Here is a 27,918-nt window from a genome sequence, read left to right on the forward strand (position 1 = left end):
AATATGCTGGTTCTAACCTACCCTGCTGCAATCCATGAAAAAAAATGCTCACTTGTTAGTCCAAGCTGTGTTAGAGCAAAGGTCTATTTCGATTCTTGTCCTACTAAAACAGCAAGGGTATAAACTAAATGCAAATTAATTTTCAGCATACTTCAACAGCTTGGCATTGCTGGAGATATGTAGCTGTATACTAATACTCATCTCCTTCTACTAAGTAGAAGATAACATCATGCTATGGCAAAGCAGAGTACTCCAATTTTACCCACAGATGCAGCATTTATCAAAGAATGAATGACGAAACTAAGCTAGTACACCACAGAAGGAATTCCAACAATAAATAAGCAAAACTCCCAGACACCAAGAAAAACCTTGTTCATAAATCAAATAATACACCTTCAAAATCTCGGTCATGAATGATCTTCAAGAAAGGAGTGTCCCTGCTTCAACCTCTTCCTCCCTTTGCCTGCTGGATGCTAAATTCCCTTTCCTGATACCTCTTACTCCCCCACCCAATCGATCTTATGTTTAAAAGTTTAGCTGCTGATCAAGAACACCTGCATCTGTATTGATGTGCGTCTACCTTAGAGAGCTGTTTCTGTCACACATCCTCACTCCTCTCTCCGGCTGGTATTTGCTCTGGCACAGTAACTTCCCCCCTATTTAACTCTGATAATGCTGGTGCTGCCACTGTCACTGATGGGCTCGCCCGTGGCCAGCAGCAGGAGTGCCCTGGAGCCGGCTGACATTGGCCCTGTGAATGTGGGAGAAGCTTCTGGCACCTTCTTACAGAAGCCACCCCTGTAGCCCCCTGCTACCCAGACCTTGCTACACAAATCCAATGAGCAAGCTGTCATGCTTTAGGTCTAAACACAAAAGAATGTTAACATGCTTTTTACAAATGAAAAGAGCCTGTGTTTGTAAAAAATGTTGTTTTCTTTGTATAAATAGTTGTAGTTTTCAAAGTTTTCTACTTTAAAAAGAAATTTATTTACCAGCTCATAGTAATCAACAAGTTGTGCAAAAAATTGCAGTTGAGACTGAGGATTTTCGCATCTCCAGGGAACTGGAACATTCAGAAATTACAGAAACATGCAAAAAATTAAGGTGCTCCAGGAACAAGGACCTTGAAATCTTCATGTGTTCAAGGTAAAGAGCTGTCTATGGAAGTAGCTAGTAGCAGCATGTGAAACAGCAGCAGGCTCCAGCAGGCCAGGGTGCTGTGTGACCCCTGGCAGCCCCCAGCCCCATCCAGCATGAGCACCGGCCTGTCAGGTATCCCGGCAGAGCCCTGGCAGGACCTGGCACGGCTCACACGGGCACGCTGCCCACCCCGCTCACAATGGAGAAGCAAAGCCTCTGCCACAGCTGCCATCCATAAAAGAGCGATAACAACATCTCTGCTTCACAAAAGTACTGCAGGAAAAATTGAATCTGAGGTGGGAAGCGTTCAGAGACAAAAAATGGATATTTTTATGAGCAAATCTGGAGTCTTTTTAATCAACAACTAAAAATTTGAAGCAACATAGTTATTATACCTTGCATTCAAAAATACTGCAAAGATCACAAACACAAAACCACAGTCCTTCCTCTGTGATCTTCCCCCATGTCCTCCAAGGAAATGCCACACAGAAAAGCACATTTATTTTATATACAGTGATATATTGCATTTGATGCTATAATTAAAAACATAATTAAAAAGCAAAACCAATTAATATTGTCCACTATGGTAAAAAAAATTAAATCACTGGACTATATCATACATCCATCTTAACTATGGCTAACAAACCTAGAAAACAAATACTGCTTTAAAAATGGCTCAGATGAAAAAGAACATTTTATGAACTACCACTCCCCCTTCTGAACTGGGCCTCCAGAATCAAAAGGTGAAGCAAACAATAGGAATTCATTCAAAACTCCAGAGCTTCAAAAAAACCAAGAGAGGCCTTACACTCCAAAAACAAATAAAAATTTATAGAATCATTTCAGTTGGAATAGATTTTTAAGATCATCAAGTCCAGCTATTAATGAAACACTGCTAAGTCTACTGCTAAAACATGTCCCTGAGTACCACACCTACGTATCTTTTAAAAACCTCCAGAGATGGAGACTCAAACTCTATCCTGGGCAGCCTACTCTAAGTCTTAATCACTCTTTCTGTGAAAAAATTTTTCCTAATATCCTAAACCCCTCCTGGGAACAAACTGAGGTTTTTCATTTTGTCCTACAACTCATTACTTGGGAGAACAGACTGATCCCCACCTTGCTACAACTCCCTCTCAGGCAGTTGTAGAGAGCAACGAGGTCTCCCCTGAGCCTCCTCTTCTCCAGGCTAAACACCCCCGGCTCCCTCAGCTACTCTTTGGACTTTTACCCCAGACCCTTCACCAGACTCAGCCCTACTCTTTGGACACCTCTAGCATGTATACATAAATATGTAAATATATAAAAAATACATATAGAGAAAAATAAAATCTACACAGTTAAAAAAGCAATCTGCAACTAACCAGTGCCATCTGAACAGCTCTGATGAGATTCAGTGACCCTCGTTGCAGAGGCTGGGCTGGATATTTGAATCGGAATGAGTCCTGCCCCATTTGCAATCACCACAGCAATTTATCTTTCTTATCTTGGACACCTAGCTTAGAAAGAGATGAATGGCCTTCTGGAGGTAATTATTTCTGCAAATTTAATGGAGATATAAGAGTAACCAGCTCAACATGGGCATCTAAATTTTAGGCAATTAAATTTGGACAGAGAATTAAACTTGTGTCTACTGTTGGACTATAACTCCAAGACTACACATTCCTGACAACAGGCATCAAGAAAAGAGCACAAGAGCTACATTTTGAAATGCACAGGCTAATATTTACCTACTGTTTGAATACAACTGCAAGAAGAGCTTTCAGTACTGTCAGAAAAGATGATTCTGCCTGTTTTGCAGAAGCTTCATAATATTAGGGAAAACAAAAATCTGTCCTTATAAACAGCAATTAAAAATACATATAAACACATTCAAACTCTTCTGAGAATGAGAATCCTAAGAAATCCCCTAGTTTCCTGAATGTCAAAGAAAAAATCCTTCTTAGGAGGAACTAAACTTGTGCTTCCTCCCCTTTCCTCTAATAGGAAGACAGAAACAGCTACTACAGTCAGTCTTGTAGAGGACTTGTCCAAGAAGTTAACCCATCATTTTACCAGCTTTCACCAATGTCTGAACTTCTTGACTCAAGATTATGACACAAATTGATCTGGATGATTTCAGGGAAATGGATACTTCCCACACTGAATTACTTTTATACCTAGAGCACCAGTGGCTGCCATAGATTCCAGAAATACACAGAAGAGAGAAAGTGTACATCAGAATGACTGAATGGTGTCCTTCTGCGAGTGACCACCTCCGAGCATGTGCAGCACCACAAAAGCCAACAGCACAGCGAGAGTCTTAAACTGCTTGCACAGTCCAGAATATCTTTACACCAAAAAATAAATTACTGCCTCAAAATTAAAGGAAGAAACTCCTGACAAGCAAATAATGTACATAACTGTAAAACTCTGAAAGTCTGCAAATTCAGGTGTCTGCTTTAAAAAAAAAAGCTTTTAATTTCTTCATTGAACAGAAACACCCATAAACTTCTATTTTGTGTGACTCAAACTTGCAACATATGGTAAGCAGACAGGTCACAGTAACAATAATGCAAAAACTTACGATTTCTACTCTGTTTCATCCTATGGGCACCACAAAAATTCTTCCATCTTGCACTGCCTCTAGTAGTTTCTGAAGTTGATTTTATAACTGTAGTTCCACAGGTCGATAGAAATTCAGGAAAAGGAAAAGAAAGCTCTCAATAATTTATCTAACAGGTTAGACTGAATAACTACATGCTGTTTTCAAAACCTACGTATTACTGCACAAAAATTACATTAAAGACACAGACAACCCCAGAAGAGAGAGAAAATACAAACATTTACTATCAGACAGGTTTCATAAACAGTATTTTTATGTGTATTTACTCACACCACTTCAGGCATAGGCAATACTATAATATCCTTTAACTCTTATCTTCAATAGCTACTATTTGCAGTCCACAATAAAGATAATATTATGCCACCCTTAAGACTTTTTTTTCTTTTGCTCTTTTTTTGGTACTTTTTTGTTTTTGTTTTTGTTTTTGTAATCACAGGATCCAAGTGAACAATATGAAATAATTAAACACGCCTTCAAGGGCTTCCATAAGGCAAGATGACACTACCTTTCACAAAACAGAATTAAGCACAGTTAGATTTTAGTTAAAAGTATCAAGAAGACAAGCTTTAACTTTGAATGCCCTGCTTGAAACACCTACAGTTTTTCTGGCCTGAGTAGGGACCATTCTAATAAGAATTGAGAGATGTGCACTGAATGTACAACCCACACGTCTGAAAATCCTGACTCCAGCTTTCTCCATTGCTCTGCTTTAATTCCTAGTCAGAATTCCCACCCTTTCACTTCTTAACCTTCCCTGTCTGATGGAAAGCAGACTTTTCTCACTCTCCGAAAATGAGGAGAGCATCAGTGAACTGTTACAGGGATACTCAGTAACACACAAAGAGCACCTCACTGAGTGTGCTCAGGCAAAGCCCCTTGGCATCTGCTTTACCGTTCTGCTCTTCTGCCAACACCAAACTGAGCAGTGCAGCCGGCACATCTGAGGGACAGGATGCCATCCAGAGGGACAAGCTCAAGAAACGAGCCCATGGGAACCTCATGAGGTTCAACATAGCCTAGTGCATGGTCCTGCACCTGGGTTGGAGCAACCCCCAGTATCAGTATAGGCTGGGGGATGAAGGGATTGAGAGCAGCCCTGCTGAGAAGGACTTGGGGGGTGCTGCTGCATGAAAAGCTGGATGTGAGTTGACAACACGTGTTCAGAGCCCAGAAAGCCAATGGCATCCCAGGCTGCATCAAATGAAGCAGGACCAGCAGGCTGAAGGAGGGGATTGTGTCCCTCTGCTCTGGTGAAAACCCACCTGGAGTGCTGCACCCAGCAATGGGGTCCCAAGTGCTGGAAGGATGTGGACCTGCTGGAGCAATTCCAAAGGAGGGACACAAAAATAATTAGAAGGATGGAACTTTCATCTGTGAGGAAAGGCTGAGAGACCTAGGGTTGTTCAGAATGGAGAAGAGAAGGCTACAGGGTGACCTTATTGCAGCCTTTCAATATGTGAAAGGGCTTCTAAAAAGGATAGGGACAAGCTTTTAAGCAGGTCCTCTTGTGACAGGACAAGGGGTAATGGTTTTAAACCGAAAGAGGGTGGGATTACAACTAGATACAAGGAAGCAATGCTTTTTACAATGAGGGTGAGGAAACACTGGAACAAGTTTCTCAAAGAGATTGGTAGATGCCCAATCCCTGAAAACATTCAGGGTCATGAATGAGGCTCTGAGCACCCTGATGTAGTAGAAGATGTCCCTGCCCATGGCAGGGGGCCTGGACTGGATGTCCTTTAAATGTCCTTTCTGACCCAAACTATTCAATTATTTACTAATGGCATGAAGTTGGATATGCATGCCACAAAATTTGTTCATGACCCTAAAGCCTCAGAAATACTTTTCATACACCAGAGCTCTTTGATTCACATTGAACATGAGAAAACACTTTTAATATAATTCACAAGGAGTTTGAGTAGAAGGCGCCCCACTTCTCCCTCTCTATATTTCACTGACAAACTGTGAATGCCTAAGTAAAAAACTCAGTAAGGGCTTCTGTCTTGCTGTTCACTCAGGCTATTCTTACCCTTTATGGCCAAGTATTTATTCTGTCTTTACTGATTTAATGATCGGGACATTGTCTGCTCAAATATAAAATTTTAAAAAATGCTTCTCATGAGACCATTTTCACATCCCTCTCCACAAACATGATTTGCTCCCCTTTCTTTGATATTACTCATAACTCTTTGAAAGATCAAGTCCCTGCCTACACTTTGGCAAGGCTATTACTCTGTTTACCAGCAAGAAGTTAAGAGAAGCTAATGGTTTGACAACAGAAAATTTGGCTTTCATGCAGACTGGTCAAATAGCCATGAGTCACAGTGCTGATCTCATAAAGTTGCTTTGCCCATACAAATTTGATCAGAGAACTCCCTCTTTACTCACAGACTTCTTCCTCAACCAGGCACCACCTGGTTCTTCAGCAGCCTTTGCTAAACACTTTGCCTGGCTGCACACACACCTGTATCTCCTCTGAAGTCTGGTTAACAGACAGACATAATTCCTGACCTCTGTGCTAACAACTGCAATCACAAAATTTACTGTGAAGTGTCCCACCTCACAAAACTGCACAATAACACACATCCAGATTTTCTTGACATGAATCAAATTCATACATTCTGCTCCTCATTCTGAAAACTTTAACGGGTCTGAATTAACTCCAGCTGCATCTTCTACAGGTAAATGACAATATATTATCAAAACTTACATAACTACCTATGAGTGTATTCATAGCTCCACCTGTTTTATCAGTAAGGTGAGATGGGGTAGTTTGTGAGCAAGCCTTGGGATTTAGAGTGGTGTTCTACAGGCACTAAGAGATGTTCACCTCCAGCCATGAGCAGCATTTACACACTCCAACTTTCCTTTGACCAAAAACATCTCTTTAAACACCTCATACAACTGAAAACTTCAAGCTTTGGTACACAGAAATGTAAAGGACACGATAAAAAATAGTGACAGAGGAGAAATAAAGGTGAAGAACAATGATAGAAGAAAATGACAAAATAAGTAACCTTGTCTCTGCCTTTTTCTTAACATTACTTCAACTAAGACCATTCATTTTTCTGCACTCTGATGTTCTTTCAGCAGAGTTCAGAAAGGATATGCAGAAAAAATGGAGCAACATGAGGCATGTCTTTATTGTCATGAACAGGTAACCAGTATGACAGCCATTTTGTCAGATAACTAGGTGCTTTTTAAAAATGCTTTTCTTTTTTCTCTTTTTGCTTTAGGGTTATTTGACTGGATCTAACATGTGAAAACATTACAAGAGGAGACTCATGTTCGTGTTATCTGTTCAGCATACTGCTGATTAACTGGAAGTCCTAATTACCAGCAATTCTGCCATCCTTCACTAATACACACCCACCCTTGCTCAACTACTTCAGGTTCTGTTTTCCTTACAAGTTTTACAGAGTGTTAAATTCCAGTCTACTTCCATCTGAAGTATTAAGAGCTAAACACACCTTAGTACACACCTGCTCTTGATCTCTGACAGCTGAAGGAGGTGTTAGAGAGCAAAAGTAATGCATCAGAATAAACAGAGAAGTTGAATTCACAACTGCTGCATTCTGATTTCTACAGAGAACAGAATACAACTAACTTGGAGTTAGGACAAGTCATGGTGCCTCGTCATGAGAGTTAGGAAACAGTTAAATTTTAAAAATAATGCTCAGGACCATCATCTTTTTTTTTAAGAAATCACGATAAATTCAGCTGAATCTATAAAGACAGTCCCCTTCAAAAATCATTTTCTCCTGTTCTGCAGGATAATTATTTACCAATAACCATATATGTCCTATAAAATAAATCATAAGAGAACATTATCCCTCTCAGCCATTTTCATTTTGGACAAATTCTGATAAAATCTTTCCTGCACCTGCTGAAATTTTATCTATCACAATATTTCAAGAAACAGTCACTTTCTACCTGTCTTGAATGAAGAACTTAGCTGCTGCTTCTGAAAGCATGAAGGGATTAAAAAACATTTTACCACAGCTGCATGTTGTCCTAGCAAAGAATAACTGCAGTGGATAATTGTAACGCCAAATAACATTGTGCACAAAAAATAGAATTCAGCTGAGAGCACTGGGTAAACATAGCATCTCCCCATAATTTCAGGGCTAGGTACCTGACCCTTCATCACTTCCTTCTGTTGAACTTGCTCTAAATGCTAAAATACACACAAAGGGGAAAAAAAATAACAAACAATCAAACAAACCCACAGACTGGCTCCCTAAGCCTAAGGGGTAATTTGCCTGAGATCCTGAGTCAATTCAGAAGAAAGTTTGATTATATATAAATAGGGGAATGGCATCAAAGAAGAATGACAATTCACTACAGTGTGTACTACAGATTCACAAAGCACAGGAGGCAGAATATGCATCTCAAATCCCCAGGGCCAGAGCTGGTATCCATTTTACCTAGACTGAAACACTACAGCTGCTAAACTAAGGAGCATAAGGCAGAGACAGGCACCTCTGCCAAATTTCTCTGCCCTCCTTTTGTATTCAGTATTTGGAAAAAGCAAACACTTCAAAGATTAAATAGATAAACTATTTCACATGAAGTCTAGCTTAATGATTTTTGGTTTAGTGACCGAATTCAGAAGTTTTTAAAATGCAGTTCAATTAGTCTTAGAAAAACAATGATTATATATTATGCAGTTTGTCCAGCAGCCATGTCACACAGATGAATTCTAATCACGCAAGCCAATTTTAGCCAAATTTGACAAAGAAACAGAGATCTCAAAGACACCTAAGTTTCCCCTAAGTTCCCCAGAAATCAGCTGCCTGGTAGGAGCAAGACATACAAATTAGCAGTTGCATTGTGGAGAAAGGAAAGAGAACTTGGCTGTCATCCATCTCCAGCAGGAGCAATCAACTGGTCAATTGAAGCACTCCCCTAGTTCCAAACCAGCCATAACACAAGCTGGTGCTTGCCAAATGCAGAGGGACGTGAGAGGAAGCCAAATGTGTTCTGGGGTAGAACGGGCCACATGAAGGGAATGAAGGCATGGCAGGTGCTGGGGGGTACCAAGGGCAGTGCAGCAGTCCCATCATGGCAGTCAAAGGGGAAAGTTTGCAATAATTAGTTTAGTATTAGGAGCTTGAAGACAACCACACGTTCAGATTTCCATAGTCTGAAAAGCTTATTTTCAACTTGTTTTTCATTTCTTCAATGGAGCCAAGCAATCGTATGATGCTATGACTCAAAACAGGACTGTTTACTTTCTTGAACACAAGAGTTTTGAAGTTTATGCTGTAATATTCTAATTAAGAAATAATGAAATCAATTCTGTGTCACAACATTTAGGAAGCAATGTTAAGCTAAAAAGTACATAGTGGAATATACATCTGCATCCTATAGAAAAATAAATTCCCAATATATGAAGGGAGCAGGCAGGCAAGCAAGAACCAGAAGAGATCTCAAGCAATAACCACCTCTCAGCTGAGAAGCAGGAACTGGTGATACCCTCCATCTGTCAATAGTAAAACAGGTATATATATCATCTTCACAGAGAGATGGCTGTGCAAGCCAAGTCCTACCTCTTGTAACTGCAAATGACTGTTTTCATTGTCACTCTTACACTCAACTCTTCTATCCAAAATCACAAGTACGTGACAGGCAAAAAGGAACCATGCAAAGGCCACACACTTGCAATTTTGAAACTTGCATGTAATTTACCATACATTATATTTAGCCTAATAAGCTGGCAATTAACTTTTCTTGAGGGGTAGGAGATTGAATAATACCATAACTGCATCACATCACATTTTCTCAGTCATGTGGTACTCTCTTCTATTTTGACAGATGTCGAGTCTGCATCTCCCTTCATCATCATCTTTCTCTGTTTCTGCATCTGCTTTTCCTAAACTCTCCCTCCTCTCTGCCCTTCTCTACTTGACACTAAGAAAGCAGATAAAAAAATACAGAACACCTTTCTTTTAAATACTAACTAAGAAGACCAGATTTCTTCACCATGAAAAAGACCAAAGAGGGTATTTAACATATCCATATGGTTGCAAGTGACATTAAGGAGATAAAAAGGGATTGGCTACTCACCATCCCTAAGCTAGCAAGTGGGAAATTGAGCAAACTTAGGTAAAAGGTGCTTCATACAGCATATGAATGTGTTATTCGCTATTCTGTGTCTGCTAAAATTTAACATAGGTTCAAGAATGAACTGCACACATCCATGCAAAAGAAGTTAATCAAAAGTTAACTAGAAAGACAACATCTAGCTGAGGAAATTGCTGAAAACAACCCAATAGTTAAAAACTGGGAAAACTGGGGAAATCTTCTGAGACATCATCTCTGCATATTTGTCACACTCTCGGGCTTCTCTACAAACATAAGTTATTACACTTGATTAGAGACAGTTCTGGGACAGAAACTTTGATGGACACAGTAAAGGACAGCTGAAAATCATCCCCTGTAGAGACTAAACAAGGAAAGATGTGCATGAACAGAATGATTTAAGCTTCTTGGACCTGTAGCAGAATCAACTCAAAATACTACTTCCAATTAAAATGAAGAGATCTTTTGTGCACACTCCAGTTCAGAAATTAGAGAAATGAGAAATTTCATTATCATCCAGCCCAAAAAAAGTGATTCTAGTAATGGTTATTATAAAGTACTTATTTCCATGTAATACATATTCCATAATGAAGAAGTACATTACATTTTTTTTCCTACATATCAGCATAGCTTACATTGGCATAAGCATGCCAAAATTTTATTAACATGACCACATTAAAGTTTAAAATAGATGCACAACTTTTCATTAAAAAACAAACTAACAAAAAACAAACAAACAAAAAACACAAACATAAATAATTTTCCCTTTTTCTTTTTTTTTTTTTTTTTTTTTTTTGAGTGGGGGGTGGTGTAGAGGATAACAAGCTAGTAAAAACTGAACAATGCAAGATGTGCCACCACAGCAATTCCTTGGCCAAAAGGAATATCACCGAGCTCAACAATAAGAGCCAAGGCATTCTCCTCCCTCCAGCCACTGAGAATAGGAAGCAGCTGAACAAAAAGCAGCTCTGTGGGCTCATGACATAGAACAATGTGAACACAAACCAGTGTCCCCATACAGTGGTAAAGCCTAAGGAGATGCTGAGCTGCAACAGCAAGGCTCTGGTTAGCAAATCAAAAAATGTCATTATCTCTCTCCCCATAGCACAAAGCCATGTCTAATGTATTGTGTCCAGTTTCAGGGGTCCCCATTATGGGAGAACACCCCCAAACTGCAGACAGGCCACTGAGGTGTTTTCGGGGCTGCAGGCCCCAAAGGGAGGAGACACTGAGAGCACCACTGTTCATCCCAAAGAAGAACAGGCCAAAGAAGGAAGTTGTTGCCCTGCCCACTATCTGAACATGGCTTAAGACAAAGCCAATTCTGAGTGCTGTGAAGGGAAGTGAGAAAGTGCAAGAAATATGGCCTGAAACATGGCAAATCTCAAATGTATATAGAGAGAAAAATTTTCCCAAAGAGTGTCTGAGCACTGGAGCAGGCCACCTTGGAGATATTCAAAGCTCAACTAGACAAGACCTTGAGCAAGGTGACCTAGCTTGAGTTAGCCCTGCTCTGAGCAAGGGCTGGCACTAGGATGGCCTCTTCAGAACCTGGCCAAGTAAACATTTTTTTAAATTATATATTGAGCAAAAAAAGCAAAACATGGCATCTTTATAAGAATTAATTCCCAAAAATACTTTCTCAGAGGAACCTTTTCTACATTTTTCCTCAGCAAGGATACTTAAAAGCTGCCTTACTGAGACTGGAATATATAACATAATATTCATACATATAAATAACAAAAGGCTCAATCTTTAGTAGACCAGGAATAAATTTGATCATTTTTAATCATCTTATTTAGCTTATCAACTGTACTCATGAAGGAGGCTATTAATATTTCTCAATTCAAGCTGTAAAATCTTACTTTACTACCACACAAAAGCAGCACTGAACCATAAAACTACAAAATGAAACTTGGAAACATTATTAATTGCTATTTTGTTATTAAAGCATGTCTTCCATACAAGTGTCAAAGACCTGGACTACTTCTGCTTCAAGACTTCATATTAATTTCAGAAATAATAAAAGCTTAACATGACCAGTGTTTGCCGACTCAAAAAGCAAGATACTAAGAAAATGCCTGCAGTTTTACTTGAAACATTTAAAACAGAATTTTATGACCAACACAAAGACACCAAGAATAACTGCTATAGTGGGTACTGCTCTTAGAGAATCGATTCAAGTGCTCTAACAAAAAAAAAAAAAATTAGCTTTTCAAGGCCCATTCCTCCCTCCTACATATCAAAACTGGCACAAACAAAAAAAAAGAAGTTACAATCTGCTTAGAAGACAAGGATGAAAGATGAGGATCACTACTGAAACAATGAAGTACATCAAAACTGAAATGCCAGGCAGAAAGTAATTTCTTTTACAGCTGTGGTCATCAATGCTTAAAACACACACATCCCTATTACTATCACTGCATAATTTTAACTCAGCACAGAGAATTTTTCTGGATACAGAGCAGTTACTTTCAAGCCTGCAAAAGTGCCCTGTTTACTTAGACCTTTAAAACTAGATTTATACCATATTTACAAAATATGACTCATAAGTAAGCAGCATGAAGGCATGCACTCTTGCAATGTAAAAGAACACACACAAAGACTTGTTTACAATTAATTTGAAAAGCTCTACAGCAACAGAGATTCATATATTCCTAAAATTAAAAAATACTACTGCCACATATGTGGCATTCCAAAGGGCTTCCAATGATTATATCCAAGTTGCAGTTCATCAGTGTTGTGGTTTAATCCAGCAGGTAGATAAACACCACACTCACCAAAAAACCAAACACTCACTCCCTGCCCTTGTTTGGAGTGAAATTGCAATTTAGAGGTGACCACTGTCCCAGGCACTTGGCTGTACCATCCCACACACCCTGATACCACTCACAGCTACCCAGACCTGGAAGAAAATGTCTGTGTCATATCCTTAAATAGTTGTTTCACCCTGAAAAAGACCCGAAACACATTGAGGAGACATAGCAGTAGGAACATGCTGGTTTGAACATGCCGAGGATACTAAAAGTTCTTCCAGAGCTACTGCAATTAGCCTGGAGGAAGGTGGAGAAGTGTCTCCCCTGCAGGCAGGACTGTGTGAGGAGGAAAGGTGCACAGTGCAATTATTCCTGGTTCCCGCAGGTGGCTCCCGAAGCTCGGAGATGGCGGCACTGTGAGCCCACTCACCACGGCAGCCTCACAACCACAATGTTACCCGGAGCCAGCGCTACAAAATTCAACACAATGAAAAACTCAACCCAGCCCCCAGAGGTGATGAACAGCACAACATGGAACATATACAGCAAGTATTGGTACTTACAAAACATACCTACACTTAGACATTTAAAGCAAGTACCGTCAATATACAACACAGCTCTGCACACACAAATCAATACTGTAAACTAAAAGAGGCTGATGAAGATGAAACATTAGATGCAGAGGAAGATGAAACATTAGAAAGAGTGTTTTACTGTGCTGAGGCACTGGAAGAGAATGCACAGAGAAGCTGTGGATGCTTCATCCTTGGAAGTGTTCAAGGCCAGGCTGGGGGCAGTTTTGAGTGATCCAGTCTAGTGGAATGTGTCCCTGCCCATGCTAAGAGGGTGGATGGAACTAGGTAATCATTAAGGCCCCTTCTAACCCAAGCCATTCTAAAACTCTACAATTACAACGAATTTGTTTAAACATGTTCCATTCAGATCTTCCACTATTTCAAGCTTTTGTGTCCCATACTGGGTGTCAAGAAGGGACAGTCATGATTTAACCAGCAGGTGGCTAAATACCACACAGCCACTCACTCATTCCTTCATCCACAGTGGAATGGGGGAAAAGAGCTGGGGAAAAAAAACCCTAAAATTTGTGGGTTGAAATAAAAATAGATTAATAGGAGACAAAAGGAAGAGAAAATAATAAAAATTATAATCATGATGAATTAATATTTATGTAAGTGATGCACAATGCAGTTGCTCACCACTTACAGGCCAAGCCCAGCCAGTTCCCAAGCAGCAGATCCTGATCAGCCTTCTCCCTGGTATATACATTGACCATCATGCCATATGGTATGGAATATCCCTTGGGACAACTGGGGTCAGCAGTTCTTGCTGTGTCCCATCCCAACTCCTTGTGACCACCAGCCTCCTTACAGGTAGGGTGGAGTGAGAAGCTAAAAAGTCCTTGACAATATAAACACTGCTTGGCAACAACTAAAATATCAGGGTGTTATCAACAGTATTCTCATCCTAAATCCAAGTACAGGTCTGTAAAAATGTGAAGGTGATCATCCAAACTACTGAAAAACCAACTTAAGCATCCATAAACGCAGTTTAAACATGCTATCAGGAGCATACTTTTCCTAACTGGTAGTAGTCTTTCATTAAAATGTTTATAGTTATTCCCACACAGTTGTCTTAGAGAAAACATTTGTTCAAAGTTAGTAAGAATTTAAAGACTACTTTGCACAAGAGAAAATATGCATTGCCCTTCACTACTGCTGCTATAAATGAAGTGTAAAAAAATCTGGTAAGACACCAAATGATGTTCCTTTACATACTGTTTACCTAAATGTTCTATGAAGCAACAGGTAAAAATCAAGTGTTGAAGCAGCTCACTATTAGAAGTTATTTTCATATTCTTTGCTTTAGTTAATACTTTCAATTTAGTATTTTGGCACAGCAAACTCAAGAAGAGAAAGGATTTAAATTAAGGGCTCTAACACTTGAGATTCATCTAACCTCCCAGCCTGATGATGTGTAACCAGAGAACAACATATGTCCTTTATTCTCCTGCTTTTTTTGAATGATCCTCTAATCCAAGCTTTCACTTCCTTTCCTTCTCAAGTCGGTCACAGAAACGCTTCATCTGACAGAAAATTACTTTCTGTTGTCAGTAAGTTGAGGGGGGGAAGGGGAGGGACAGTCAGTTATTACTGTTACTAAAAGATAAACATTATTTTATTATTTTAAGAATCAAACAACATAGACATGCAGTAATTATTCTGAACAGAGAAAAAAATACCAGAAGACATGTAAGTGTAGAATTATGCAGTTACAAAGCACTAAGTTCATCTCTAGTGCCACAGCATGAGGAAAATATGACCACAGCTAAAGCATAGCAGCAATTACTCTTCTAGACTAAATTAAGCTTTTTCCATTTCATCATGTTACTATCATATGGTGGCATAGTTTAGTTAGGGACTAAAACATAAAGTAAAAACAGAACAGAGACCACTGTAGTGTTCAGAAAGATATTCTCTTCCCTTCTCTTCCCCATTCCCAAATCTAGACAAAATTACACACTGGTAAACCATCAGCAGCATTCTCCAAAGAAATCTCTTCCATCTCAAAACCACAAATAGAGAATCTTTTTGCCTAAGTGTCCAAAATCATAAATGAGCATCAACTGCAAATTTCTGCAATAGTTATTTGATCAAGGCTGAAAACTCAGTGGATTTACAAAACTCAATACCTCAACCATAAAAACACCTTCAAGTTCTTGTTTCCTCATTTGCTTATTCCACAGCAATTCTCTCTGAATTCAAAATGAAATTCTGAAAAGTATGCCAGGAAATCTTCAGACCAAACTCAGAGTGAGAGGTTTCTTTGGCCATTAAGAGATTACCACAAACTGTTAGTTACTCTTTAATGACACAAAAATTGATTGAAATATTTTCATGCTACATATTTGAGAATGATTTAACTATTAAACAAACCCAAAGATGTTTATCTTGAAATATTAGGTATAAGCAATGATGCACCCACTTCCTTCACTTACTCTGATTTTCATAGTTACAAACAAATCTGATGTTATTTTGGATCAAAGATTGTAGATAGCACTCAAGTGAAAAGTTGCAGAGGTATTTGGGAAATATTTGCCAAAAGGCAGAATTCCAGGCTATTTCTTACAGTAGCTGAAATGCAAGTCTCTCATCTATCAAAACCTACCTGTGTACTACACACATGACTGTGTATTGTACCTGACATCTGAATTTAAAAGCACAACTTCAAATAAGTTTTTAAAACCAAAAACCATGACTGTGCTCATTATACATTCTGTTTTCAATGAAAAGCAGCTTGATGGATCATATTTTTACATAAGGATCCTTTCAGCATTCCTTAGCAGCTCATTACTTCAACACAAAGTGTGCCTCATTCAGAAATCACTACTCTGCACAGTCAGAACCAGACCCTTGAAAATCACCCACCTTCTCTTCAGCTTCTTCACTGATGTTTTCTCCCCTCGTGCTCGTCTCCCAATAAATAATAGTTAAATGGAAAACTTCACACTTGCTAGTACTTTCAACTGTATAACAGAAAGTGTGCTAAGATGGAAAATGTAATGTTCATTAGCATTACAATTCTAAAAAGTAGCTTGAAGTTCATCTTTGCTTTGTATTTAAAACTGTCTTGGACACAGTACCACAGTTACAAAAATTTAAAAAAAAAAAAAAAAAAACCACAAAATAAAAAATGTACTTGGAAATTGAGTAAACTTAACTGCCCTGATGCCTTTAAAGTCTCCCACACTCGCACTGTACAATAAACCTATCAGAAATTATGGCAACATCAACCAAAAGAAGTAGAAATGCACTTCCATAATAAATGGTAATTTCCATTTCTATCATTCTATCAAGTAATACCATGAAACAAGATGATTCAGCTGTTGAAAGATGTATTTTACCTATTCAGTACACTGCCATCAATATCAGAGCTAAGTGATTTCATATCCTCATTAAATAGGAGAATAATATTCCTAATGCCTTTCATAAGGGTACTGGATAATGCACAGTCTAGCCTGTGATTGAATGCTGTATCCCCATTTACATCTCTAAGCATTTAAAGACCAAGATCACACATACTGTATTTTACAACAGTAGAAGAATATAACACAGTGAAGCTTCTGCAGACTGAAAAAAACAAGTGAACATGAGTCTCTAACAACTACTTAATAGAAGAGATTTAGTGATAACACAGGCACACTGTTATCTAACAGTAATAGCTGGAATGCAAAAATGTCAAACCTTTCCAGGTAACACACAGAGATGTGCCCAAGATAACCTCACTAACTCTAAACTTTGATAAGATAAGCTTCCAGCAAGCAGCACTGCTGTAAAACAGCAGATACTAGAAACAGCCCCTGCAGTCAGAAACTGCTGGACAAGAGCTCTTGCAAGCTTTCTGCTCCTTGAGAAAAATTGCTACTCCATGATTCATAACAGGCCACAGCTATTTGACATACAAAAGTCACAACACTGTGGAGGGTTGACTTTGTTCATTTAACAAAATTCTTAAAATTCCTTTTTTTTTTTCTTTTTTCTTCTCAGATACAAGCTGTGAACACTCTTTCTCACTCACATTTTCCCAAGAAAATGCTGGCAGCCACCCTAAAGCATTAAATTGAACACAAATATACTAAGTCTGGGGCCGTGCCAAAGACACAGCTGCCACGCCACTGAGAGTATCTTGAAGCTGTCTTAACACACATGGCTTTTTCTCCTCTGGCTTTCAACAGCTTTTTTTTCGGATGTGACACAGCACTAGAAGCTCGAGCTGTTCCTGGAGCACCAGGAGACAAACAAGAAGAAAGAAAAGCCAGTCCTGACCACTGCCCCTAGACCACATTCCCTCACAAAGGCAGCAGTTCAGCAGGCTGTTCTCCAGGAAGTCTTCACTTGCTGTCAGTCAATGCCATCACTCCCATTTCCAAAACCCAGGCTACATTTCCCTAAGTGAAGGGTTCAAAATCATCCCAATACAAGAACATCCGTCATGCTTCAATTACTTACCAGTGGTACAAAGATTATTTAAACCACTTTCTTTTTCCTTAAATGTGCAAAAAAAGCTCAAAGGTTGTACATCAGTCCTAGAGCTGTCCAGTCCTCCTAAAATCTGACACCTCATGACTATGCATTACATTAAGTACAGAAAAAGTGATTAGAAACATGCAACATTCATCCCCTAGAGAGCTCTTCCTTCTTCCTGTCAGCTCTATTAGAATTATTCTTACTGGAATTAAATATGCTCCCTTTGCTCTAAAGAAGGAGAAAATGTACTATTCCTGAAAGTATGAACAATATGCATAGCTTGGAGAATCAGTATTAAATATATTTTAATTTTATTGTTATGAAAATCACAGGAAAAAAATAACTGATGTATAGGATATTTAATATCCAATGTTTTGGAGTGTAATTCTCTCTAACTAAAACTTCAGGACAGCTTTCTCCTATGAACTTCTACACGTATTATTTACATAAAGCTGTATTTTAACAGCAATAACACACAAAATACACACATAGAAAATCCTAATGAATATCACTCTGTTATCAGTATGGATGGTAACAGTACCTTACTCCAAAATCACCAGTTACACTCCCATTAGCTTGCTGCTAAGTACTCACTGTCTGGGGAGTGTGAGCACACAGAAACTGAAGAGACAAAAAAAAAAAAAACCAAAAAAAAAAAAAAAAAAAACCAAAAAAAAAAAAAAAAAAAAAAAAAAAACAACTTTCTCAAGAGTCTTATAACATGATTTCAGAATGCAAAGTCTTTGCAAAGGTCCTCCTCCTGAGACCCAGTTCATCTATATGCAACATCTACTCCAAATGCCTCAAATTTCCCCATTCTAGATGGCACAGTCTTTCTGACTAATAATTTAAATTACTAGGAACATGTAACTTTAAAAGAACTTACTTTTGCTCAAATGGTAAGATAGTGACCTTCAGAAAACTTTAGACTTCTTAAACACACTGCTGCTTTTATTAATTCACCCTTCCACTGAGAAGTTCATTTAGGTTTGCTGGAAAAGGCAAATAATAATCGAGCATGCTGCTGCTCTATCCTTCCCTCAAATCCCATTTACACTACACTGAGAAACAAAATTTCTCTGAGGGAAGAGGTAAATCAAGCCAGAACAGTAAATCCCAATTGTGTAACAAGCTCCACCTCATCACCTTGCTTATGTGATGATATAAACTAGTTTAACAACAGAAAAATTGATTGAAAGTCCTATGAAACTCAGTGGTCAGGAGATAGTGTGTAGTGTTTAATATGAGTTTTTGAAAAGCAACAGCACAAAAAGTGGTAAAAAGAAGGAAACTAGTATGTCACTGACTCAAACCCATTAAGTAACACTTGTCCTAACGAAGTATTTGCATCCCATAAAGAAGGCTAAGCCTAAGAATTACAACACTAAGTAAATCACTTCTGAAACAAGACTCAACACATTCAAAATTCCAAGGACTCCAAAAAGGAGACTAGCTATGGGAAACTACACATTTCCTAAGAACTCACTGACTGGAAAGAATCAATGCATGACACACTATACCAAGAAAAGACAGGACACTGAAAAGGTGGGTGCTAAAGAGATCTGCAGCAATTTAAAGGTCTTTAGATATGTTGCAAGTAGAGTAACCTTTTTTCTTTCCTCCTTTTTTTCACTGTAGCAACAACTTCATTCTAAATTGCATCAATTCTATAAATCAAGGACATCTTATATTAGTGCTTTATTTAGCTTTCTAGCAGAGGAACCAGCAGGTGAAGTCTGTGTCCCCCAAGACGGTCCATAAATCGATTCAAGATCTCACATAAAAAGATGCAGGGAGAGTCTCTCCCAGCAACTGATGAAAACCAGAAGGGTGAGTTGCAGCAAGGCAGAGGAAATCACAGCTGAGATGGAGTGCACAGGGGACTGTCACACTTTCTTTGCCTTTTCTCTCTGTTTTCAACAGTTCGGTTCATTTCTCTCCAAATCCTCACTTCCCTCTTCCCTCATCTCCAATCAAGAGGAGAAAATCCTTTTGTTCAGAAGCACAGTGTGAGGACATTTACCTAATAATAGACAAATAAGAACATAAATAGTGTTTTAATTTATGCAGTCTAGGGCTACCTTACACGGTTCCATTTTTTTCAAGGGTGGCCAGAGGCAGATGATCCAGGCCAAGGATGCAAACCACAGCAAATATCCAGACATAAGTGTGCAGAGCAACTTCTGGCTATCAGCCATTTTAGAGCTGGCAACCCAGCTTCACTGTAGAGCTCAGTCTTCAGTGCAACTACCCCTACCTGGCTTTGCCTAATTACAATTTTAACTCACTTTTTCTGCTCCACAATATCATGTGGCAAATAAGTTCCACAATTTAATTACACATTGCTTGACAAGCTACTTTAACTTTCATCAGGTAACAAGTTTAATTCACTGTGTGGCCTAATTTTTGTCCTAAGAAAAATAGTTACTTTTGCTTTCCATTTATCAATTCTTTATGATCTATGGATTTTATAGATCTCTATCTGTCCCGCTATTGTTCTGTTTCTCAGAGTAAAGATACTCATTTTCCCAGCCCAGAGTATCTTCCACACCTCTCATCCACTTTTCCAAGTGTCTATGAAACCCTTGCAGTGCTGGGACCGTTACATTAATGCACATTCTTAATGATTTTGACACACCACTGATGAACATAATGACCTAACAAAGATTTAACTCTTTGTGAACAATTCCCAGAAGCTGTCTGACCACTGCCCTTCTCATGTATGTAACAGGAGCAAATCTATCCCTGTGTAGAGAGGTTTGCATTATTTTCCCCTGTATAAGCACCAATTGGCACCCACCAGAACTGAACTGCACTTGCACCTGGAAGAACTGGACAACAGCTTTGGAAGAGTTTGCTGCAAGTACTCAGCTCAGATTTTACCAATCCCCAAAGATAACAAACTGCTATGCTGCCACGGTACTGTCACTTCTTAAGAATATTTTTTAATATAATGAACCCCTTAATCCTAGCAGAAGCCTACTGCTAACATCGTTCCAACATGAAGTAATCATTTATCTATCTAGTTTCTCACCTTTTAACTCACCACACTAACCCACAGGACAACAATTTGTCTTCAGCAAAGAAGATTTGGTTGAGGTCCTTAGTCAAAAATTTTACCCACTTTTAAACCAATCTGCTACTGACTTCAGTAAGTGCTTTCCCATTCTGGAGTTGCAGCATTCAATGAACAATAACTGTGTAGGATTTGGTGAGTAAGAGATATACTTTCATTTTATGTCCTGCCTACAGATTACATAAACCTCACCAAGTTCACCCCCTTCAGTTTTCTCTTCTGCAAACTGAAGTGCTCCAAACATGTTAGTCCCCTGCCTCCTTCCATCTTCTTATTTTACTCATCTTTTTTTTTCTCCTTTTAATTATAGCCCTAAATTTGTTTCTTGTAGTTATAACAATTCCAGCTAATAACACTTATTTTTCAAACACCTAGCATCTTCTTTAAAAAGAAAAAAAAAAGGCATCTGAATTAGTTTATTGGGGTTGCTTCCCTTAACAAAATACAAAATCCTGGACCTTTTGCATTCCTCCAGAGTGAAAAAGACATGAAGAATTCAGGTTCTAACTACCCATTACTTGTGATCCAACAGGACTGCAAACTGATCAGATCAGATCAGCCAGTAAGGGATACACCTGAACAGATGAAAAATGTAATGATGTGGCATTTTGTTTTGTACTGGCATTTTGAGATTTCATGGTACCAACCAAACTTTACAAGATTTTGCACATCACAAAAGAAGTCTCAAGAATCTCAAAACAGATGCATCTCTCTTGTGAAACACAAGATGTGTGTTATGCTTGTGTCTAAGGAAAATCTTTGTCTCCTGCCTGAGCTTGCTCAATTTGCAGGAAACAATTTCAGCTGTGATTCCAAAAATGTTTTATTGGAATAGCAAAAAAACATGAGAGAATACAGATCATCTTGCACAATTCTGAAACAGACTACTTTGCCAAATGCCTGCTGTGCTCTTAGAAAGTGGTGTTAGATTCATCCCTTTGACAACTTCCTTGTGTTTCCAGGCATACACCTACTTTTGCTTTAGAGCTTGGATCGTATCAGATGACTAGTCCTGTAAGAGGACACATGTGAACAAACCAATCTTAAACCCAGAGTCACCCAGTATGCAGCACATCACTTGCTGAAATAAGAAAAACTCAGTTTAGAAGTTGTACATCAACTCCATATTTTTCACTTACAAAGAACATACAACCATGACATTAATATAAAGGTTTTCTCAGGGACTGTTAAGAAGTATTCTTTTGTTTCCACAACTAGTACAATTCCCTTTCCTCCTCATCTCTAGGAGTAACTTTTCATAGTCATGACATTGCTCATACAACCTACAAAACACATTATGTTTTACAAGACTGTATTTTTTTGCCATAGAGTTACTATTTTTTATGGCATCACACACTGCAATAAAAAAATCTGTACTAGTTGACAAAGAACTCAGAGTACATTTAGCTGTACTAAAAAAAAAAATCTTTACTTATCCAGTTTGCACTTCTTGCTTTCCCACAGAGCTCAATCACCAGACCTGAGATGGGTGAAGCACAGGCTAAACCTGCCGTAGGCCAGGGCGTATCATTCATTTATGACAATATGTTGACATTTCTATGGAATAAATTCCCAAGTTCTGCAAAGACCTAGGAACACTGTAGAGGTCTTGGCTTGTCATATTCTCTCATTAAATGCCAACCAGAAAATTTAAACAAAGAAACACACACACACAAAAAAAAAAAAAAAAAAAAAAAAAAAAAAAAAAAAAAAAAAAAAAAACCACGCAAAAAATTCTGTTACAAGCCAGTAAGAAGACAGTACTTTGCAACTTATTGTTTACATGAGGGATGTATTCCGCAGCTCTCCTGGACTCCACTTCCAGTAATAAAACTGGATTCACTAATTCATGCTCCATTAAGGCCCATATTTTAATAAGAACACTGGAAAACTGGTTCTGAAATTAATTGAATAACTACATGTAACTATATATGTTATGTAATGATGTAACTATAACAATATAAAAAGGTAATTCTGACACTTGGCCTTCCTCCTCATGGTTGATAATGAAATAAAAAGTTAATACAGAACTTCTGTTCCAAGACAGAATATCTTTTTCACTGACATGTAATACAAACACCTTATCTCTCTCCTAGCTGGAGCCAATATCTCATTCCAAGGAACAGTGTAGTGCATAACAAAAAGAACTAGCACCAAAAAATTGAGGCTTTCAATGAGAGCTGCAGGGATCTGTCTTCAGAAAAACTACAATTCTGCACACAAACTACAGGGGCCTTTTACCCATTTTCATAAAACACCACTATCACCAAAAAAAAGAGAGAGAGAGAGAGAAAAAGACTCCCAGCCTTACCTACCACTGTTACATTTCCATGGTAGGGCTACTTTACCTTTCAGAAGCTGACAAAAATGTAATTGATATACTGAAGGCAAACATTACAAACTCCCAGACAATTTTATAACAAATTACTCTGACAATACCTGGTTGGGGGAGGGGAATAGATATATAATTACTGTTCAGTATTAACTACACTTTATTACTGTTTTACTTGAAAAATAACTTCATTTTTTATTCAGAATCATAGAAGGTAAACACTAGTTGCAGAAACCAACATAAACAAGTGTCTACCTTAACTCTTCTACCCTTTTAAGATTTAAGAAACTTACTGTAAAATCCAATCAGTACAGACAGTATTTTAGCAGATTTTCCGCAGAGAGGACAACTTTTCAACTTTTTTTTTTTTAATTTATTTTTTTACTTACTGTGCCATGCAGTGCTTCTGCAGTGGGGATAGATTTTAAACATATAAACTCAGTTTTGGTTTTGTACTTGAAAACTTATTATTCTGACATCAGGTGACAGCAACAACCAATTTGGTACAAAACATTATTTAATTACCCGTGTAGTCAGACATATAATACTACATTAAACACCACTGAAGGCTCACTCACAGATATGCTAAATAAATCTAAGATCTAATAATATGAGAAAAATCATAAGTAAGAGCAACAGCAAAGCAGAAGCAGGGATGTCCAGGTTACTATTCTTCTTGAAAGTGCATGAACACAGCTAAGCAAGACTTCCAAAACATTATTTCTTTTTCCACTCCACCTCACATTCCTCAAAAGTATAGGCATTAATTCCTCCCTCTTTTATACCACCCTTCCCAATGCAACTGGGTCAAGGCATAATTCCAGTGGACCCGATAATCAGCCCATTCCTTGCCCGATCAACTTTCAGCCTCTGGCTCCCACCCTACAGGACTGCAAGAACAAGTGTTTACAGCCATTCAAGAGTCTGCACCCCCAAGGAGGGCAGGAAACACTGCAGAGGGACAGATTGTTTCAGAGGCACCTCATACTTGTACTGCCAAAAGCTGAAAGCCATTTACCAATGGCACTCATTCAGCTGAAAAGGCAGTAAAACAATTCAAGAGCTGAAAACCGTGAAATTTTTGAATAGGCAATAGAAAGCAAGAAAAGCAAACTAAGAAAATAAAACCACTTTTATGGAAGACTTTTGCATTTTCAGAGAGATCTAAGGAGCAAGTTTCAAGTCACAGTCCAAAATTCCCATTCAATAAGCTAATGTAATAAAAAGTAGCAGAAATAGTTAGGATTATTTCAATTCAGCAATAGGCAGGAACCACAGGACTGGGCACTCTAGAACCACGTAAAACAGTATTTTTGGATTTTGATACACTTATCCAAGAGGCACACCTAAGGACACCTAATTACTCCATTTGGTTACTATTACCACAAAGTAGCACTGCAAAAGCTGGCCCAACAAACAGCCTCACCAGGGGGTTAAATGAGGTGCTGTATCCAGCACTGGTGTGGCCTTACCTGGAGTACTGTGCACACAACTGGAAAACTATGTGAAAGTCCTTATATATGGAGGAGGGCAACAAAGCTGATGGGAATGTTCTGTGAGGAGCAGCTGAAGACTCTGACCTGTCTCGACTGGAGAACAGGAGACTGAGGGGCAAACCTCAGTGATCTCTTTCCACAGCCTCCTGAGTGGGGGAAGCGGAGAGGGAAGTGCTGATCTTTTCTACCTGGGGATGCAGTGATAGGATGAGCAGGAATGGTTCAAAGCCGTGTCAGGGAGAGTTCAAACTGGACATAAGGAAGCATTTCTTTACTGAGGGCATAATCGAGCACTGGGAGAGGTTTCCTAGGGCAGTGGTCAATGTCCCAAGCCAGTCAAATGTTAAAGAGGCATTTGGCCAGTGCCATTAATAACATACCAAGATTTGGTCAGTCCTGAGGTCATCAAGCAACTTGATTAGATGATTGTCGTAGGTCCCTTCCAAGTAAATTATTCTATTTTACTCTAAATTACATGATACCCACTTTAACCTTTTCCATCTTTAGACATACAAGAAACCACAATCCAGGACAACCACTAATGTAAACAGCAGAACAGAAATATCCCCCAAACGCCATTGGAAACAACTTTACACATGTTGCTTTGTGCTTTAGCAGTTAGCACTGAACTTTAGGTTTGGTGAAAGACTTTCCAAGTAGTCATGGAAAAAAGTCAGTGTTGGCTAATAAGTGAATCACTTCGACAAAGCAATCAAACAAGCAAACAAAAAAGTCCCAAAGCCAAAGCCAAAACAAGAACTTCCTACAATGCAAACTCACCTCTGGGCCAGTAAACAAGCGTTTGCAGCAGGTATGTGAAAAGCACAACTCGCTGTTCCAAAATGGATATTGTGTGCCCAACGACCGGGAATAAGTAGAAAAACACAAGTAGCCGAGTTCAAGCCTCGTGTGTGCCTCATCTACTCTACCTCAATCCCACTTTTTCCATGGTGCCTTCCCTACGGAAGGGCCGCAGGGCGCGATGAGCGATCCCAGCCCGCGGGCAGGCTCCAGCCCCCGGGCCAGGCCCTCCCGAGGGATCCGGGAGGCGGCTCTGGGATAGAGGTGCCGGGCCAGGCTAGGCCGGGAGCTGCTCTCCGGGGCGAGCCGGCGCCAGGCCCCGAACACACCGAGGCGGCCCGACCCCCGTCCCGCCGCCCGGGGAGGCTCCGAGCGGAGCTGTCCCGGGGCCGCCCCCGCCCCGCCCGCCCCGAGCGCGGCGCTGCCCCCCGGCCCGGCCCTGCCCGCAGTCGGCCCCGGCGCGGCCCAGCTCGGCCCCACTCACCAGCCCGAGCCGGAGAGCGCCGCCCGCGCCCGCTCGGCCATGGCGCTGCCCTGGGGCCGGCCCGGAGAGGCAGCCCCGGCACTGGCCCCGAGAGCGAGCAGGGACGCAGGGCCCGCTCGATCCCCCGCCCCGCGGGCCTCTCCCCGCGCTCGGGCCGGCCAGGGAGGGAGGGAAGGGGGAGGGAGGGAGCGGAGGGAAGGAGGAAGGAAGGAAGGGGCGGAGGCGGCGCAGGCAGAGACGAACAAAGCCCGCGACCGGCGGCTGCCTGGAGAGCGCCGCCGCCATGGCGGGAAGGGAGGCGTGGGGGCAGCGCCGGGCCTGCGGCCGGGCAGGGGCGGGAAGGGTTCGCTTAGAAGCGCTTCGCCTGTAAATAATATTTTCGACAGTAGCGCTGTTCTGGAAAAGGCTCTCCTCTGTGCCCGCAACAGGCGTGCTGCGGATGGGGAGGGATTCTGGAAGGGCCTGGAGCAGCGGTGGGAGCCGGGGCTGCTCAGCCTGGAGAGGAGGAGGCTCAGCAGGGACGTTCCCGCTCTCACAATCCCCTGAACGGAGCGGCCTCTTCTACCGAGTAACTAATGGTGGGATGAGTGCAAATGGCCCGGAGACGGCCTCCAGTTGTGCCACAGGAGGTGTAGATGGGATATCAGGAGAAACTTCCTCACAGAAAGAGTGACGCATTGGAATGTGCTGCCCAGGGAAGTGATGGAATCGTTGACCTTTACAGCGTTCAGGAAAGCTGCCATGTGGTGCTTAGGGGCCTGGTTTAGTGGGAGACTTGGCAGTGCTCAGTCTATAGTTGGGGTCATTGTTGGTGGTCTTTCCTAACATTAATGATTCCTTGTGAAAGGCCGTTCCTGTGTTTCTTTTATGTTTGGCGGTTTGTTTTTTGGGTGGTTTTTTTTTTTGTTGGGTTTTTTAATGACTTGTCCTAATATTCTGGGCACTGATATGAACGTTTTGGTGTTTTCTTATCTGCCTTTTTAAAGGGGGTTATACTTTAAGAGAACGGCGCTATTTCATTATTGCTGTTTCAAGTCCCCAGTGTCCTCGGGTATCCCCCTGTTTACTCTGTGTTCCAGCATCCAGAGGAACAGCCAGAAGGGGAACTTGAGCGGATCAGGAGTTAAGAAAATACTAATCAAGGCCTTGGCGCTCAGGGATCTTGCCTGCAGGTGAGGTCAGCTGCTCTGCAAAAAACACTGACCATCTGCATTAGTGCATCACCTCCAGCTACTTCTGTAACCCGCCAATGCCAAATGGTTTCTTTCAGCACTGAGGTTTTGAAACTTGTCTACCTGCTATGTTTGTCTATTAAAGATGGACTTTTCTTCATGGGTCATTTTCATCCTTAAGGTGTTTCAGTTTTTATGCAGCATCTTCAAGTCAAACCTTAGAATTTTGCTTTTGTTGAGGTTTTTTAGGGTTCGTTTGTTTGGGTTTTTTTGGGGGGAGTGTGGTGGGTTTTTTTCCTTGTTTTGGGGAGGTTTTTTGGGGTTTGGTTGGTTGGGGGTTTTTTTTGTTTGTTTGTTTTGGTTGGTTTTTTTTTTTTTTTTTTTGGTTTGGATATTTTGATCCACCCAAAAATCTCTCTTTTCTGTACTGGGTACAAATCACTCAGGATTTTTGCAGCAATACTCTGTGCTGCTCATTCATGGTATTTTCTTTTGTGTCTATAGGTTATATACTCTAGGACAGAGGTTGTGTCACAAGTAGGTGACAGTGTCCTGTGTGGCTGCTGTTTTTAAGAAGGCACATATATTTTTAAGTTGATAATTATTAAAAGCTTGACACAGATGAAGGAAACAAAACTGTATTATTCAGGTTCAACTGAACAATGTATAATGCTCCACATATCCTTGAAGCTTTCCTGGGCATGAGCCTTAACATAAACCTAAAAAAATAAAAATAAAAAAAAAGGTTAAAAATTCAAGACTGATGTGTGATTTCGGCCAACAAAATCTCAAAATAATGAATAAAGCCATAGGAAAGTGTTCATCTGTCGCCCTGATTTTTCAGCCTTGTGATGTTTTCACATTTCTACTGAAGCTTTCTCACGAATTGTAGGATAAACAAGAGTGATGTTTGGTAAATACCTTCGTTTC

At 40.0% G+C, this 27,918-nt stretch overlaps 1 protein-coding gene across 3 annotated transcripts in view; it reads right to left on the reverse strand.

Moving 5' to 3' along the window:
- TDRD3 (tudor domain containing 3) overlaps positions 1–25,893 on the reverse strand; it is a 96,762-nt gene extending 70,869 nt beyond the window's left edge. For 2 of the 3 annotated variants that reach the window (XM_083854571.1, XM_083854570.1), the window contains exon 1: positions 25,312–25,457. In XM_083854571.1, the coding sequence (XP_083710697.1) occupies positions 25,312–25,451 (140 nt within the window). In that variant the 5' untranslated portion in view covers positions 25,452–25,457. Of the gene's footprint in view, positions 1–25,311; positions 25,458–25,816 lie in introns of those variants that run through there. The other variant, XM_083854572.1, reaches the window with a different exon arrangement.
- Positions 25,894–27,918: the final 2,025 nt, after the last annotated feature.

This window comes from Zosterops lateralis (genome assembly GCF_965231275.1).
Source record: "Zosterops lateralis genome assembly, chromosome: 2".
Lineage (NCBI taxonomy): Eukaryota > Metazoa > Chordata > Aves > Passeriformes > Zosteropidae > Zosterops > Zosterops lateralis.